The sequence below is a fragment of the Vulpes lagopus genome, chromosome 16 (assembly GCF_018345385.1).
Source record: "Vulpes lagopus strain Blue_001 chromosome 16, ASM1834538v1, whole genome shotgun sequence".
Taxonomy (NCBI): Eukaryota; Metazoa; Chordata; class Mammalia; order Carnivora; family Canidae; genus Vulpes; species Vulpes lagopus.
The window spans coordinates 12,611,650-12,629,780 of NC_054839.1; the positions used below are offsets into that span (position 1 = coordinate 12,611,650).

At 40.7% G+C, this 18,131-nt stretch overlaps 1 protein-coding gene across 25 annotated transcripts in view; it reads left to right on the forward strand.

Annotated features, from left to right (window-relative positions):
* The window catches only part of DOCK9 (dedicator of cytokinesis 9), a 282,842-nt gene extending 266,592 nt beyond the window's left edge, over positions 1–16,250 (forward strand). For all 25 annotated transcript variants that reach the window (XM_041731244.1, XM_041731266.1, XM_041731253.1 and 22 more), the window contains 5 exons: positions 3,539–3,749; positions 9,735–9,925; positions 12,638–12,738; positions 12,874–13,012; positions 14,972–16,250. In XM_041731244.1, the coding sequence (XP_041587178.1) occupies positions 3,539–3,749; positions 9,735–9,925; positions 12,638–12,738; positions 12,874–13,012; positions 14,972–15,094 (765 nt within the window). In that variant the 3' untranslated portion in view covers positions 15,095–16,250. The remainder of the gene's footprint in view (positions 1–3,538; positions 3,750–9,734; positions 9,926–12,637; positions 12,739–12,873; positions 13,013–14,971) is intronic.
* The last annotated feature ends 1,881 nt before the right edge of the window (positions 16,251–18,131 follow it).

The following is an 18,131-nucleotide window of genomic DNA, read 5'->3' on the forward strand; positions in this document are numbered from 1 at the left end:
TCTGGATATCTCCAGGAAGTTGGGTATCCCTTTGCTTCCTGAAATTCAGGCTGAGATAGAGCTCCTGGTTTTTTGCATTAAAAATATCCTCCTGCTCTCTAAAAAGCCAAACAAATAAACAAAAAACAAAAAGCAGAATCATACCCATAAAAACAGAGAACAAACTGATGTTTGCCAGAAGGGAAGGGGGGGAGGGATGGACAAAATGGCTGTAGGGGAAGAGGAGATGCAGGCTTCCAGTTAAGAGGCACAGCATAAGGAATACAGTCAGTGATAATATAATAGTGTTGTATGGTACAGATGGTGTCGTATAGTGCAGATGGTGAGCACAGCATAATGTATAGAGATGCTAAATCACTATGTTGTACACCTGATATGAATATAATCTTGTCAGTTATACTTCAATGTAAAAATAATAAAAATTGGAGCACCTTGGTAGCTCAGGAGCTTAGGTATCTGACTCTCGGTTTCGATTCAGGTCATGATCTCATGGGTCATGGGATTGAGCCCCGTGTGAGGCTTGGTGCTCAACAGGAAATCAGCTTGAAGATTTTCTCCCCTTGCTCACGCCCGCACACACATACTCTCTCTCTAAAATTAATAAGTAAATCTTTTTTAAAAAATAAAAAATAATGTAAATAAGTAAATATTAAATATTAAGCAAACAAAAATATTCAATATTAAGCAAACAAAAACCTCCTCAATTTCCAGCAATGATAAACTCTCCGGTCCTTCCAAGTTCACTGTTTTGGAGAATCCCTAGTTCATTTTGCATCCTGAGCCTGCTTTGGAGTCCCTAGACTCAGAAATCTGTTTCCCTGAGGTCCTTTTGTTCTTCAGGGAAGAGTCTTCCAGTTTTCTGCCCAAGTGGTAGAGAGAGGACAAGGAAGCAGGTAATTCTGGGTTCTGGATGCAGGACATGAGCAAAGGTTAAAGGTCCCACATTCGACCTGCAAGCTTCAACCTGCTTACCCTGTGTTCTGCTCTGTACCTTGCCCCTGCTTTCTGCTGAGACTGGTAAACCCACTTAACGCATTTTCCAGACCAGTTTCTCCAAGAAGCAACCTCTTCTCTCTTACGAGGCAGGGAGTAGGAACCTGGAGTTTTACCACCCCAAATAGACTTTGGCCACTTGCCCTGGTTTCCAGCTTCCACCTCTCCCGGTCACCCTAACCCTATTGCCAGTCCTCTGTGGACATGAGACCATTCAGACTGCTGTTACAGACACCCTACACAGCGCAGCTTCCACACGACAGAAACCTTTCACAGTGTGGCAGTTGGGAAGTCCAAGATAAGGCGCCAGTAGATGCTGTGCCTGGTGAGGTCCTTCTTCCTGATTCACAGACCACCGTCTCCTCACAGTGTCCTAACATGGTGGAACAGGTGAGGGAGCTCTGTGGGGCCCCTATAATAAGGGCATGAACCCATTCATGGGGCTCCACCCTCATGACCTAGTCACCTCCTTCCTCTCAAAACTATCACATTGGAGATTAAATTGGGGGCCAGGGGTTGCAGACATTCTGTCTGCAGCAGCAGGCTTCTAAGAGGTGCTCTGACTCACTGGCTACCCCTCTCTGTGGGGACTGAGACTAGAACTTCTATCAACACTAAGTGCTGTTTTCCTCAGAACTCTCCTTTCACCTGCATGGGAAAATCATCTTTCTGCGAAGTTGGGTAGCACACCTCCATGGAAGCACCTTTCAGAAATTCAGTAAACGTTCTCACTCACTGCTGTCTTCTCTCCTCTTTGCTTGGTGCTCACAGGTTAATTCTGCACTGAATCTTAACAGAGTTGCACAAAGGAAAGGGGACAAACATGCATTGTTGGTCTGTTTTTAAGCAGAAACCTCAATACAACCTTATGAAGACCTACTTTTTTCTTAGATCATATCACGTCTGATTTGCCTTCTCTCAAACTGTAACCTTTTTCTGGGTCAACTTGTGGCTTTAACCTTATAACCTCTTCTCTGGGCTCTCATGCATTCTTCTTCCCCCAAATACCAGTCCTCTGCTCCTTCTGCTGATATGTACATACAACTTTGGAAATGAAAGACTAGGGAAATACAACTGAGAAGATAGGCAAGCGTGTGTATTTGCACTGCTTTTAAATTGTTTCCACTAAGGAGAGTTATATTTCATAGGTTTGAGTACAGTTAACAGTGATTGGCCACATGGCTGTTTCTAATAGAAGTAATAACTCGTGAATTGTTGTGCTTTCTTAAATTCCAAAGTTTTAGGCATGTTCGCATCTATTTTTCATTTTTCTTCACACACGTCCTTGTAGAGAGGACAGTGATGCCTGATAACTTGAGACTGACAAAACCTAAAACCTTCTTGGCCTCATTCGTTTGCTGGCCCCAACTCCAGAATTGTCTCCAAATTCTCTGTAGTCATTTGTCAGACCCTCTTTTATTGCCCTACAAGCTTAAATAGGATTCATATGTGTAAAATTGATTTGTCTCCCTAATAAATTAGCTGTTGTGCCTGTATGGGAAATGCCTACGTTTCATGTTTTGGCAGGTCACAGATGTTAGAGCACCGCTAATTGTAGCGATGCAATTGTAAAAGCATTTGTGTGCTGAGTTCATCAGGAGCTAAACTTACGGTTAGAGGAGTCTTAGATTAGTCTGTACCTGAATTAAATTAATTCATCCACATCTGTTTACATCTAATCTGTCTACAGATTAATTACAACTTGAGGTTCTAGGTGTTAAACATTGTTACTAAAATAAACATTTTTTTCTCTAAGCCAAAAATGTAAAAATATAGTTCAGGAACCCAGCAAAAAAATCCACATAGGAAGTCATTCAGCAAGAAAAATACTGAATGTCTTAAAAAAATTCAAAGTCATGAAAAAAAAGTGGAGAATTCTAGATTAAATATGATCATTGATTAGATTCTAGTTCAAACACAAATAGCTACATTTAGAAACTTTAATGGACTGGGTACTGAGTAATATTATGGAATTAAATTAATTTTATTAAGTAGAATATATTATGGTCTTGGAGGAGAATGTCCTCATGTTTAGGAGATCCTGGCTGAAGTGTCATGATGGATATAATTTCCTTTGAAATGGTTCAGCTAAAAAAAAAATGTCTATGTGTAAGTATGCATGCACACGTGTATATGAGTGTGTGTATTTGAAACAAAGCATTAGTAATTGTTCTAAGCAGTGGGTATAAGGGTGTTGTACTATTTCAACTTTTCTAAATTTTTCCAAATCATTATTTATTTTAAAAATTTATTTGAGAGAGAGAGGGCACATGCACACACGTCATGAGTGTAGGGAGGAGCAGAGGGGAGGGACAAGCAGACTCCCTGCTGAGTAATGCGGAGACCAAGGGGTGGTCGTGCTTGGTTCAATCTCACAAGATCATGACTGAGCCCAAATCAAGAGTCAGATGCTTAATCAACTGAGCCACCCAGGCGCTGCTCCAAATCTTTTATTAATAAAAAGTGGAAAGATAAGCTTAAGGGTGCTTGGAAAGAGCCCTTCAAATAGCATTGCACCAATCTCCATTTTTTTATTCATTTAAAGGTCAACCCGAAGGATCTGGATTCTAAGTATGCATACATTCAGGTGACTCATGTGATCCCATTCTTCGATGAGAAAGAATTGCAAGAAAGGAAAACGGAGTTTGAGCGATCTCATAACATTCGCCGCTTCATGTTTGAGATGCCCTTCACTCAGACGGGGAAGAGACAGGGCGGGGTTGAGGAGCAGTGCAAACGGCGCACCATACTGACAGGTACTATCTCTCTGGCCTCTTCCTTGAAGAGTTACATGCAGACATTAGCCTGGACACAGAGATAAAGAGTTCTCCAGAAGAATCCAGAATCTTGAAGAATGAAGGACCCCTCGAGCTTAGTTAACTTTCCTCACAGATCCGTTTCAGTTTAAATTTATCTTATGCTTACTTTGGAATACTTCTGACCTTTTTCTACTGATCTGTTAGCATTTCCTTCTACTACTAGACCAGAAGTTCATATCCAAAGTCAAGTCACTGGCCCTTTTTAGAATCTGATGAAAGCAGTGGGCCCTTACCTCCTCAGAGTGCTTTTGCACACAATTTCAGGTGATTTACATACTGTCTGAAACCATGTGGACTCACTACTTAGGCCCAGGGCCCTAAGAGCCCCTGCACACAGTTCTATGGCCCCCTCACAGGAAGGGACCCCTTCCATATCTTTATCACATAGGTCCCAGCATGAACCTACTCTGAGATTTTAGGCTGAGTGAATAAATGGGATATGAGACTGGAGCCCTTCCACCTCATCTCTGAGAGGTTGGCTGGACAACCTCAGCTTGAATATTTCCACTACCAGGAAGCTCACTGCATTCAGAGGGTATCCATTTGGCTATGTTTGTTTGGTTTTTTTAAGGTTTTATTTATTTATTTAACAGAGAGAATGAGAGAGCACAAATAGGGGGAACAGCAGAGGGTGAGGGAGAAGCAGACTCCCCACTGAGTAAGGAGCCCAACATGGGGCTCAATCCCAGGACCCTGGAATCATGACCTGAGCCAAAGGCAGATGCTTAATCAACTGAGCCATGCAGGCGCTCCTGTGACTAAGTTTTATTAGATCTTTGACACAGTTTAGCCATCAATAACCATTCTCAGAAATGTGTTTTGCATCATTTCCCAGTTCCTAAGAGTTTAGAGTCATCTTGGGAGTCATTTTTACTTTCTTTAGGGGAGCTTGACCCACTTGCTCTTGGATTAGGGTCAGCACCCTGACTAGGATAACCTAAAATAGAACTTTCTTGACTTAAAAAAAAAAAAAAAATCAGTGAGAAGATCTGCTTAGAAAGCCAGTTATGTCTACATCCAGTATTTCAAAGAGTGATAGTTAAACTGAACCAGGAAAGCACGCATGGCTTGTCTAGAGGTTGATGTTGCTGGCTGTTCTGCATGGCCAATCATATGGACCCCTGTAATGACCAGTGGAAGGAACACCGTTAAGATGCCACATCTCACATGAGGCTCCTCTCCCACTGCTGAATTGGACACTTTTGATGGGTGAATTTGTATCTCAGTAAAAAAAAAAAAAAAAAAAAGACTATGATTCATTGTAAAATAGCTTAGAATAGCATATTACAGAGAATTTTTTTACCCTTCCTAGGAAGGAATAGAGATAAAAGTTTAAAAAAAAAAAAGCCTACATTCATAAAGAGCATCTAGTCCTGTTTTTAGAGTAAAGATAATGTGTAAAGCACAATTTTGTCCCTGAAAATGGTAGCCCCTCCCCAGATATGAGTTGTTTTTCTAATGGACACAGTAGCAAATTCTCCTTATTAGACAAGATAACTACATTTCTAGGTGGAGTCATTTTGCTAGCTTATGGTGTTTATCTCTATAGCTGTCATGACTTTAAATCACTGCTTATCACACTGTTCCTGGTCCTGCAGCATCAGCATCATCAGGGAACTTAGGAGAAACACAGATTCTCAGGCCCCACCCAGCCCTACTGAATCAGAAACTCTGGGTCTGGGGCCCAGCTAACTGTGTTTAGCAAGCCCCCAGGTGATTGTGGTGCTGCTTCAGTTTAAGCACAGTTTAAGCACTTCAGTTTAAGCACTTGCTTTAAATAAACCAAGTTCACTGATGAGTTAGGGTCAGGATTTTTTATTAGGATTATTCTGCTCAGGTAGCATTACTGATTCATAAACAGTTTTTACCATAGGGTGTTTTCTGGCCAGATTTCCTTCAGGGTTACAAGTTTACCATTTTGTCAGGAAAGTATTTTTGATTAGCTTAACATGAGCAAAGCTCCCTACCTGCCAGAACAGAGGAGACAGAAAGTATCCCCACTGCAGAGAGAGATGAAGTAGACATGCAGGTTATTGGCTCAGCTGTGAGGATGAGAACATGGGGGCAGAATAGAGCATGGGCCTGAGTCCTGCAGACCTGGGTCAGTCTTCACTATGTGATCTTGGGCAAGTCACTTACTTTCTCCCTATCTATGCCTTAGGTTCCTCATCTGTAATATGAGAGTTACACTACCCACCTTGTGTTAAAGAACTTTGTAAATTATTCCCCAGGGGGGAAAGAATGTATTTACTTTGCTGGATCTTATCCACCATTGAGCCCTTTGCCATTTGAGGTTGCTGATGAGCCAAAGGGGAAAGAAAAAATACAGTTTTAACCCTGAAAGATCTCAAAATATCGAAAGCATAGTATTGAGCAGCATAAAGATTTCAAGAGCAGGTTGTAAAAATGCTAGTAAAAACACATAAGCTAGGGGCGCCTGGGTGGCTCATTCAGTTGAGTTGAGTGTCCAACTCTTGATTTCAGCTCAGGTCATGATCTCAGGGTCGTGAGATGGAGCCCCACATCAGGCTCCACGCTCAGCGGGGAGTCTGCTTAGGATTCTCCTTTTCCTTCTCCCTCTACCTCTCCCACTACTTGCTTGCATGCTCTCTCTCTGTCTCTATAAATAAATAAATAACATCTTTAAAAGCACGTAAGCTCTATATCAACCTTCAGTTAAAGATACACAGCAGAATATTCTGAAGACTTTGAACTTGAGAGTTTCCCCTTATGTTATTAAGCCTTTAGGTTCTTCTTCCATTGCTTTGTTTCAGACCAGACCTTTGACTGTCCAGGCTCTGGTGGAGCCCTGGGCCTCCCTGCCCTCTGAACCCGGCAAAGGCTCACTTCCCTGGATAGATCAGCCACTTCGCTGCAGTTGTAGGGTCATATGGAACACCTAGTGATCACCCTGCAGGCCCCTTTGCTGTAAATGTCTAAGCCTGCCTCCCTACTTGACCCCTCCGTCCCCCTGTTGTAGAACTGCTGTGGAGATTCTTCCAGTCGCTATTCCAGCATCTTCCAAATTCTGCCAAGACTCCCACTCAGGGAAGAAATATTCTCCTGCTCCTCATGTTCTATTCAGTCTTGCCAGACTGTGCAGGCACCCATATCTCTCAGCCATCTCTTCCTCATCCTCCTGAAAGGGCTGCCCAATACAAGGTCCGGCCATTTTTTTTTTTTTAGTAACATGATGGCTCGCTCAGTCAGTCATCTAATCCTCCACCATCCAGGCCATTTTGCTCTTTTATTTAGCCATTTGGGTGGTAACACATTCATTAATTCAGCAGAATTTATGGAGTACTGGCAGTGTTCCAACCTGGCATAAGAACAAAATCAAGATCTGTCCAGTCTAAACTCTTCTAGCAGGAGGAGACAGACAATAAGCTATAAACATAATGGTAAATGTACCTGTGCCTTTTGCTGTTGTCTAGGACACACATTCACTTCCAACAATCAGGAATGTGAGATTGACTGGGGAGGGTTGCAGTTTAAATGGGGTAGCCAAGGGAGGTGACACTTCAGTCCAGACTTGAAGAAGGTGAGGGGGTAGACCATGCAAATGTCTGGAGGGAGAAGTTGCTGTCAGGCAAAGACCAGTGATGTGGGTGCTTGTACCCAGCACATTCATGGGATGACCAGCAGGCCGGCGTGGCTGGAGCTGAGTGACTCTGAGGGAGAGGAGGAAAGTTGGAGCCAACAAGGAAGGCAGGGGGAGTCCCAGCTCTCATGGACCTGGTGGCTCAGACACAGGCTCTCAGTTTTCTGTATTATACTCTCCTTTGCTCCTCTACGTCTCCAGGTACTATCACAACACTCAGGAATTTTATGCTGAGTGAATTCCATATAGCCCATGGACACCTCACAAACATCTTTGAAATTAGTTTTTCTTTCTGAAACAGTGGTGCTATTACAACATAGCACTCAAAAATACTGTGATTATACCAATCATGTGTGTTTTGAAATGGCTAGTAGCCTTATGAAACACTTCCACAATACTTACAAATCCACTGCAGTGGCACTTATCTATAAAGCACTTTCTGTGAGGGCGTCTCGGTGGCTCAGTGGGCTAAGCGTCTGCCTTCAGCTTGGGTCATGATCCTGGGATCGGAGCCCCGTATTGGGTTCCCTGCTCAGTGAGGAGCCTGCTTCTCCCCATTCATGCTCTCTTTCTCTCGCAAATAAATAAAATCTATTTTAAAAAAAAAAAAAAAAAAACACTTTCTGTGCACATCCAAGTACACCTCTGGTTCCCTGGCTGGAAAACAGCAAGGCCTGGTTCTTGTCACACTATCAAAGAGGTGTTAAATTCAAAGAAGATTTATCAATCCTAGTGCTATAATTTAAAAACTGTATCCATAAGGAATGTAAAAGAAATAGGAGAGTAGACCTTTGGCCTTAGATTGATTAAAAAACAAAACAAAACAAAAAACATTTAGGAGACAGAACATAAAGACTCCTAACTCTGGGAAACGAACTAGGGGTGGTGGAAGGGGATGAGGGCGGAGGGTGGGGGTGAATGGGTGACGGGCACTGAGGGGGGGCACTTGACGGGATGAGCACTGGGTGTTATTCTGTATGTTGGTAAATTGAACACCAATAAAAAATAAATTTATTTAAAAAAAAAAGACATTTAGGGTCTAGAACAAGTCTGTAGGGGTATGGCAGTCAAAGCTGCAGCAGGTTAAACACCTCTCACTTTTCCGAACCCTGGATGGCCCATCTGAACTGTGCACTACATGGCGCTGGCCCTGTTTTCTCATTTGTCCTTTCTAAGTAAACTCTCCCAAGCCACTTATTAAATAGCAGTGATCCACACATAACACTCCCATCTTACTTTTTGTTAAAAAATAAAAGAAGCTGTTAAGCCTATTCATGTCTATTCATAAATATATATTAAATAGATATTATAGATACTCATATATCATGTAAAGCAGCAAGTTAGAAATGTGACACAGACCCAAATTAGAACCAGCCATTATTCTATTCATTTTTAAACTAACTCTTTGGTGTTGATATGTTCAGATATCTTGTTGTGATAAATGAAAAACAATACTGATTGGCTTTTTGTAGGAAAAAAGTACAAGAAAACGTAAATATTTTTGTTTCTGTTTTTATTCATTTATGTTTCAAAATATATTATTAGTGTGATTTCAACAGTTTGTGAATTTCTGGTTCATAAAATACTTTGCTTGGAAATATATTCTCACTTGATATTTTTCATGGATTTCTCTGATTTGTGCAAACTCAAGCATGTGATTCAAAGATCTATGGAGAAATAATTTTCTCAAGGATATGTTTACGGAACAGTTTTCAGGACTTAAAATCTGTTCTGTGATATCTCAGAACTGTGTACTATTCTTTATATCTTCCAAGCCATCTTATACTAGCTCTTTCAAATCTCACAACTTCAAGGAAGGTAAAGCATTTATGGTTAAAAAAATTGAGCAGGGGGCAGCCTGGGTGGCTCAGCGGTTTAGCACCACCTTCAGCCTAGAGCATGATCCTGGAGACCCAGGATCGAGTCCCACGTCGGGTTCCCTACATGGAGCCTGCTTCTCCCTCTGCCTGTGTCTCCACCTCTCTCTCTCCTCTCTGTATATTCTCATGAATAAATAAATAAGATCTTGAAAAAAAGAAAAGAAAATTGAGCAGGGAATGATAAAGTAATTTCTTCAAACACATACTTCTCACACTAAAGGTTAAAAGGATCCAACTCTCTTGTCTTCATATGATACAGCCTGTCATTAAACATATGCAGAGATAAAGGAAGACAATAGTCTGTCCCACAAAATACTGGCATGTGCCTTTGGCAAGGTTTGGGTTCCTTATCTATAAAATGAAAATACTAAGTACTTCTGCCTCAATAATAATAAAGATTGTGCAAGCTGCAGAATAATTCTGGGATTCATTCCTCCACAGCAATACACTGCTTCCCTTATGTGAAAAAGCGGATCCCCGTCATGTACCAGCACCACACCGACCTGAACCCCATCGAAGTGGCCATTGATGAGATGAGTAAGAAGGTGGCCGAGCTCCGGCAACTGTGCTCCTCAGCCGAAGTGGACATGATCAAACTGCAGCTCAAACTCCAAGGCAGTGTGAGCGTTCAGGTGAGCCAAGTGCTGGGCAAAGCAAACCCCAGGGCAAAAGGTGCAAAGGCTCATCTGGACCTTGGTAAATTTCAATTCCAGCAAGGTCAAGTGTAGCTTCCTAGCTTACCTGGTGATCCCAGTTACCTTCTAGTATCTATGCAGTTTCCTCTGATACCAGAGGGGGGCAGTAGAATGAAGTCCCCCACCTGACCCAACTTGTAAGAGTGTCCCCTGAGCTGTCTGAGAGACAGCTAGCTGAGAGACAGCTCTCCACACCAACCTGTTTTTTCAGTTTGGGAAATTCTAGGGGCCAAACCAGAAGCATCAAGACTCTTCTAAATATAAAGTGTACATAGCTGTAGGTTTCCTTACAAAACTGTTGTTTTCTGGTTTCTATAAAAATCATATCTGAAAAAGTACCCTAAGTTTCACTCTCTTAATGATATGTTTTGACTAACAGAAATTCTTCATTTTAGTATAAATTAATTAATTTTTCCTTATTGGAAAATTAATATTTCCTTAAAGGAAATTAATATTTCCTTTCCTTAATTGGTAGCATTTTTGTGTTTTCTCTAAGAACTTGGTTCTTAAATCTGTCTCAAAAGCAGTCTATGTTTCCTTCCTTTGTTTAGCATTCCTATATAGATCTGCAATCCATCTAGAATTGATTTTTGTATGTATAACAGATAAGGGTCAAGATACATTTTTTTCCATTTAGCTATCTAAGCAACGTGCACCATTTATGGAGAAGATCATCTTTGATCTAAGTCCTGATTACACATATGTGTCCAGTTGTGAAAATTCAACAAGCTATACACTCATGATAGATGTACCTTTTTGTTTGTATATTATACTTCAAAATACCTGATTTTTAAGTATCTTATATGATTTCCTAGGAAACTGGTAAATGTTAAATCACCTTCTTCTAGTGATTAGTATGCTTCTTACTTTGATTTTAAGAATATATATATAATTCTAGCATATGCATGTGCATGTAAACATGCACACACATACATATACACCTATCCTTATATCCAATCTTTTCTCTTTCAAAATGGGTGCATTTATGAGAGTTGCATGTGGACTGTAATGTGTGTTAGGGGTTTTTTGGTTCATTTTCTAGAATCAGTTCTTGTCACCTTTTTATCAAATTCATACTGGGTTGTTGCCTAATGTTTTCTAAATGTCATTCACCACAAAAGTACTTACCATGTTTCAACCTCTTCCCTCATGATCTGAAAGACTTAAATACCAAAATAAGTTATCAAGTGAATATGATAAATATTCCAGCACATGAGTGATTACATAATGGGGTCAGAGGTCACAATTTTCTGTAGCTAAAAAACAAAACCACTCAATAACATAGCTTAGGAACATCCAGCCTCTATCAGAACACCAGCAGAGGGGTGTGGCTCCAGTAAAGGGTGAGGCTGGACAGACCAAGCTTTCTAAAGGGCAAAATGTGCCCTGCCATTTAACAGTGGCCTTAGAGTTTTATAAATAACCAGTCATCTTAAAAAGCAAAGATCATCATTCCATGATAAGGAGATTTTTATACACGTGTGCCCACCAAGGTAATAATAACAAAGTTGCAGCCATAGGAAATGAACTTTACCATTTTATTTCTATATTTCTGTAATTCTTTCATTAAGAGCCTCTCTGGGGTTGCTCTTATATAGGACAGAGCCATCCGGGTGGCTGTACTCCAAGATCTAATTATGTTAGACCTTATGAAGTCTTGTCAGCTTTTCTCTTTACATGTCCTTAAAATTATTGAGTAGATTCTGTTATTTTGGATAATTGGTCATTTTGGTCATGTTCAAGTCGTTAACATACAACACCACTCCATGAAACAACAGTGTGATGACACCTGCAGTCGTCACAGAAAGTTAGCTAGTTGTTCCTGTCTTGAAGGGCCTACTTCCCACCACTGTGGCCCCCTGTCTCCCCGCCTCTGGTTCTCCTGTCCATACTGCACAAGTCCTGCCCACTGTGGATCAGAATCACAGCCCAGCTCCTTCATGTGGTTAAGCTGTTTCTCACGCTGTCTCAGAGGCGTGGGGCTTTTTCCTTCCCATCCAGTGGGTCTAACCTTCCCGCTCTACACATACCCATGTTATCTTGACTTACCCAACTACAGAGAACTCTTCTTAGCTAATTGAGAGATGCAGGGTTCTGGTTCACTCCTTTGTTGCTAAATGCCCCTAATCTTTGGCATTCCAGTACATTTCAAATGGTTACTTCATTTGAAGGTAGCAAGTCAGTTTGCTCATGCCTATCTATACAGTTCAAGGAGGTAAATGGTTGGTTTTTAAAAACTGGCCAATATACTATATTTATATTCTTCAGTTTTTCACTGAACTCACCAGATGGACCTTTAGTTCAGTATAGAGTAGCACAAATACCAGGGAGAAGACTTGGGCTCTGATCTTTGGTGTTTTACTTATTGGATGTTAAACCTTGAAAAGATGGGTCAGTTTTCCCAACTTTGCTTATTCCTTCATAAAGTGTGACACCATCTCAAGTGCCCTGATGATGTCTGAAGTGATAAAATCAAATGACATGTAACAACAAAGGCTTTATTTGTGGTTTTGTCTTTTGGATTGTCAGTTCCTAGAGGGTAAGGGTCATAACTAACTCAAACAGCATTTTTAGAACCTGACAACTGAAACCAAATCAATGATAATGGTCATTTTTATTCGAACATAATTTTAAATCTTTGTTCTTTAGGTCAACGCAGGTCCACTAGCATATGCCCGAGCTTTCTTAGATGACACAAACACAAAAAGATACCCTGACAACAAAGTGAAGTTGCTTAAAGAAGTTTTCAGGTAAAACACGCTGGAAATGTCTTTCTCTCTTCAAATATCAGTCATTTCTATGCTCATTCAAGAAAGAGATACTACCTATTGGGCTCACTCTTTATCCTCAACACCCTTTTATTTCCCCCTCTCATACCATTTTAGGCAATTTGTGGAAGCTTGCGGTCAAGCCTTAGCAGTAAACGAGCGGCTGATCAAAGAGGACCAGTTAGAGTACCAGGAAGAAATGAAGGCCAACTACAGGGAGATGGCAAAAGAGCTTTCTGAAATCATGCATGAACAAGTAGGTGCCATGCTGGCATTCTCATTGTTATTAGTAGGCACACATTAATTGGGCTCTCAGATACACCCTGTGATGGCCTAAACCTTCTAGAATTTTAATATCTAAAGAATAACGTACCATGCTACATCCTGCTACTTTCTGAATACAGGTTACTTGGGGAATGGCTACCAACTCACCCACCTGTTACTAGCCAATACGACCAGGGGAGAGCACCACCCACCTCCCTTGTGTCACTCTCAGAGATGACCATGGTTCGAAGCTCTGTCCCTCCCCACCCTAATCTAGTTCAAAACAAAAACAAAACTCACATAAGAAAAATACCCATATTTTTTCTAAAAACTTTTTTATTAACCCAATCCTTTGAAAGACCAAAATTTACCAGCCTAGTTTAAGGAATTTTTTGTTGCATTAAATGTCTTTAGTCACTTAAAAAAAACAGCTGTTCAGATTTTGACTATTTACCACTGACCTGGGAGCCTCAGTGGATTCTTCATGGCTACTCCCCATCATTACGGGCATCTTTCCCAGTTACACTGCTACTGTCACCTTCCTGCAGGAGTTCCTTTCATTAGGATTAGTCAGAGGGGACAACTGGCCAGGCAGCTGAGTGAGTGTCAGCAGCTGCCAGAGTACTGCTTTCTTAGGAGTCCATTCTGTATCAACCACAGTGACTTCTTCCAAGTCATGAGGCCAGTCTTCATAGTTAATGTTAGCGCCTCCATCACGCATAACTACTTTTATCTGTTCCTTACCTAATTGTCTTTCAGTCTTGCAAACGGAAGCCAGGACTACTTGTGTCAGTCAGTTAACCTATCATGTGATAACCTAGTTAGGAAAGTCTGTCACGGGAAACTAACTTAAATGTCCACACTTTAACTTGTTTGCTTTTTTTCCTCCTCCATGCTAACACAATCAGATGGGATGGTAATGTCATTTTTTAATTTTATCTTTCTGAACCTCAATAAACTGCCACACATAGTGTTAGGACTGTGTTTGAACAACCGCAGATGTTGGCATGAGGACAGTGTGTTTGCAAAGGGGAGGTACCCTCTTCTGGATACTGAGAAAAGGAGGAAAAAATTGAAATGATGAAAGAAATAAATAGGTGACTAATTAAGCAGAAAGGGATGGTCTCGTGGGGACAAGTTTTTGGAGAAAACTCAAGGTCTTTTCCACAGAGCTTGCAGATTCCTATAGAACAGGGAGTTTGATCAGAGGGTGTCAGCATTTGGCACAAGAAAAGATGAAAGGAAAAAAATTATGGACTGATAATGATAAACTCCCACGTTATTTGGACCTTGAGCAGAGTGCTGTGCTCTAAACTTGAACATTCCATTATCTCAACAACTGTGAATATTAAACACTTTAGAACACTTAAGCAAGAAAAGGTTGTAACCTGGAGTAGACTTGCTTTTAGCTTTTCCAGGGGAGCCTCTGAATGTGTATTTTCTTCTCAGTTTCCACCTAGCAGTAGGTCAAGACTTGTCCAGGGTCAGAGGGGCAGCGGCCATCTCCTTCCCAGGATGGAAATCCATAAGGCTCTGAGAAAAGGAGCCAGTAGACAAACAGAAGAGTATTCAGTATGCTAAGTATTCAGTTTTAAAAAAACTTTTCCAAGGGACAAGGCTAGGTCGTGTCCCTGCCAAGTATGTGTAAGACCGCCTTCACCGCCTTATCACCTAGTGAGTCTAGAAGGCTCCATTCACTGATTTGTAAGGGAAACGAAACTGGTTGTTCTTGACTTCCTCCTTGTAATCCTGATCTGAAAAAGGCCATTTGCTACATGAACTGACACAATCCCTCTGCAAACTGCCAAAGCCAAGCTCCCTGGGCATGCATGCCATCATTTCGGGTAACAGTGACCATTGGGTGATACCCTGTGTCACATAAAACACACCATTTTGAGAAATGTCACTAGGGGCATTACACTTGGGTAATGTTGTGTTTCTGTGCCTCAAGATTTGCCCGCTGGAAGAGAAGACGAGTGTTTTACCGAATTCCCTTCACATCTTCAATGCCATCAGTGGGACTCCAACAAGCACCATGGTTCACGGGATGACCAGCTCGTCCTCAGTTGTGTGATTTTGCCTCACAGGCCACATGTGGGGACTCGCTTTGTCATTTGCAAACTCAGGATGATCTCCAAAGCTAATCACTGGGCTCATGCAAGACCTGGGAAAGACCGAGCACAAGGAGAAGTGAAGGTGGATGGGAGAAGAGGGAAATAAAGAATTGTTATTATTTCATAGCAGATTTTCTAGAGGAGTCATGAGAGGGTGCACATATTTTTTTAAATCTTGCTGGCAATATTCCAAATTTTCATTATGTCTTAACAGAGGTGTGTGATGGACTCTCTTAAGCTGGAGTGAGGTTTTATTCTTCCTTACAAGAGTAGTATTAAAATAAATGGCCTCGAGAAAACAAGTGTTCTGGAATGTATATAGCAGCGACAGTAGCACTGAAATTGAGGCTGGAGAATCCTCCACCTCTAGGCTAAGCTGGAGAATCTTGAAAATATTTTTTTTTCCTGTGGCACATTCAGGTTGAATACAAGAACTATTTTTGTGACTAGTTTTTGATGACCTAAGGGAACTGACCATTGTAACTTTTGTACCAGTGAGCCAGGAGGTTTAGTGCTTTTATACTCATAGACTTGCATTTAAAAAACATGAAAGCTTAAGAAACTACATGAGCTTAAAACTAGTCAAGCAGTTTAGAACCAAAGGCCTCTATTAATAAACAAAACTATGCTAAAAATTTAAAAGTAGTACAGTATATTGTTATGTACATAGTTTGTTAATACAGTCTCTCATTCTGTACATACATTTCTACATTTTTAATACTCTTCACATCAGCTTCTGCATTAAGTTCGATTGTGACAAACTTGTGCCGCTCTTAGTATATGCAATATACTTGACTTTACTGTTTTATCCTTGTACATAAAAAAGTGCAATATGGAGATGTATACAGTCTTTGCTATGTTAGGTTTATAAACTATTTTAAAATTTTCATCCTTTTGCCAAAGTGGTGGAGTATGTAATTGGTAAATCATAAATCCTGTGGTGAATAGTGGTGTACTTTCAAACTTTCACCATGTTATATTTTCTTTTGAGACATTAATTTAGTAATTTTATATTTGGGAAAATAAAGGTTTTTAATTTTATTTAACTAGAATCTCTGCCCTGCTGTAATTAAACATTCTGTACCACATCTGTATTAAAAATAACATTGCTGATTTTCTGGTAGTGAATATTGGGTATTTATTATTGACAGTCCTAGGGGGAGCAGGATATCGGAGTGCCTGGGGGTGAAATAATATGGTATATGAAATGTACTTTAAAATACTAGAGAAAAAAAGAAAGAGTACAAACAGGATGGACAAATGTTGGTAATTGTTGAGGCAAGGATATATGGGTACATGTACCCATGTGTACATGGGGAATCATTAGACCATTTTGTCTGCTGCTGTGTATGTTTCCATGATACAGATTTCAAGAGGAAGGTTTAGGCATCGCATCTGCCAGAGGATTTGCATAGATGTACTGTTGCACCATGGTCTGGCTCTGAATTCTACCAGTTGTTGCCAGCTGTGTGTAGACACCTTATTGCCTCTGGCTTTTCTCTTCAACTCTTATCAAGAGTTCCATCTTCATCAGCTTCCTTGCTTTTTTTTGGGGGGGGGGGGGATGAATACTCAGAGACAAGGTGGTCATTGATCCCAGCAGTGCATTTGCAGCCATGTGTGCACATACTCTTTGCGACCTCCATCATCACAAAGAAAACCATGTCAAGTGACAGCTCTCATTGCACATGCTGGTCCTGCCTCTGGCGTGTCCAGTGACTAGCAGGTGAGTTCATTTTCACCCAGCTCCATATATTTTCAATGATGACAGGAAGAGGAGTCTTTCCACAAGAAACAAAATAGTTGCTTTTTCTGCTTGAAGGGTTTTCAAGGCTGCTTTTTACATAACCAGTTGAGGAAAGAAAATATGATGCACATCTTGAACACCCAGATGCCAAGGATCTTTTGGCATCTTTGAAACGTTCTCAGGCAGTGATGAGGTTGTATTTTACAGATGGAGACAAGGTCATGAAGAAGAGATGGCAAAGCAACTCACCAGAGTCTGCAGCCCATCAATTAGTGGATCAAGATTTAGAGCTTAAGAAAATTCTCTATGTAGGTTTGGCCCAAGTTTCTGACCTCCCCAGCACAGTGTAATAAACCTTGACTCTAGCATCAGCAGGAATGAATATAACAGTGTGTCTCCTTTGTCACCGAGCTGAATTTCCTGGTCATAACTGCCTTGTTTAGAAACCATAAAATTCAAGTCACCAGGTAGTAAGATAAATATAAGTCTGGAAAGTGCTAACTTGCTATCACTTCATTAAACTTGAAGAGTAATTTGTACAGATGCCATGTCAGATATGATTCAGCTTGGAAGGTGACCAACCCTTATTTATTACAATAGCAGAGAAAGGAGCCATCTCCTAATTAAGGACATCCATTACTGACCATGCAACAAAGCACATTCGTACCAATTAAAAATCTCATTTTATATAAATTTTTATTTTGGCATAAAGTTACATAGTAAAGTAGCAATTTATTAGGAATTTTTTTAACATTCAAAAGTCTTTATTGCTATTTTTTAGTAAATTTTTTAGTGTTTCCCATAGATCTTTCCTTTTTGCATTGAGATGAAATATACATATAAAATTTACCATTTGAACTATTTATAAGTATACAGTTCAGTGGCATTAAGTACAATTGTGCAACCATCACCACCATCCATCCACAGAACTTTTTCATCATCCCAGACAAAAACTCTGTACTTCGTAGACCAGAACTCCTATTCTCCCTCAGGAAAATATTTTGAAGTAACTTTGGAATTAAAACTCTACTTAGGGGATACCTGAGTGGGTCAGTAGGTTTAGTGTCTGCCTTCAGCTCAGGTCATGATCTCGGGGTCCTGGGTTCCAGCCCTGCCATCACGCTCCCTGCTCAGTGAGGAGTCTGCTTCTTCCTCTTCCTCTGCCCCACCCGCCACTCGTTGCATGCTTTCTCTCTCGAATAAATAAGATATTTTTTATTAAAAAAACCTCTCTAGTTTAAAAAAAAAAA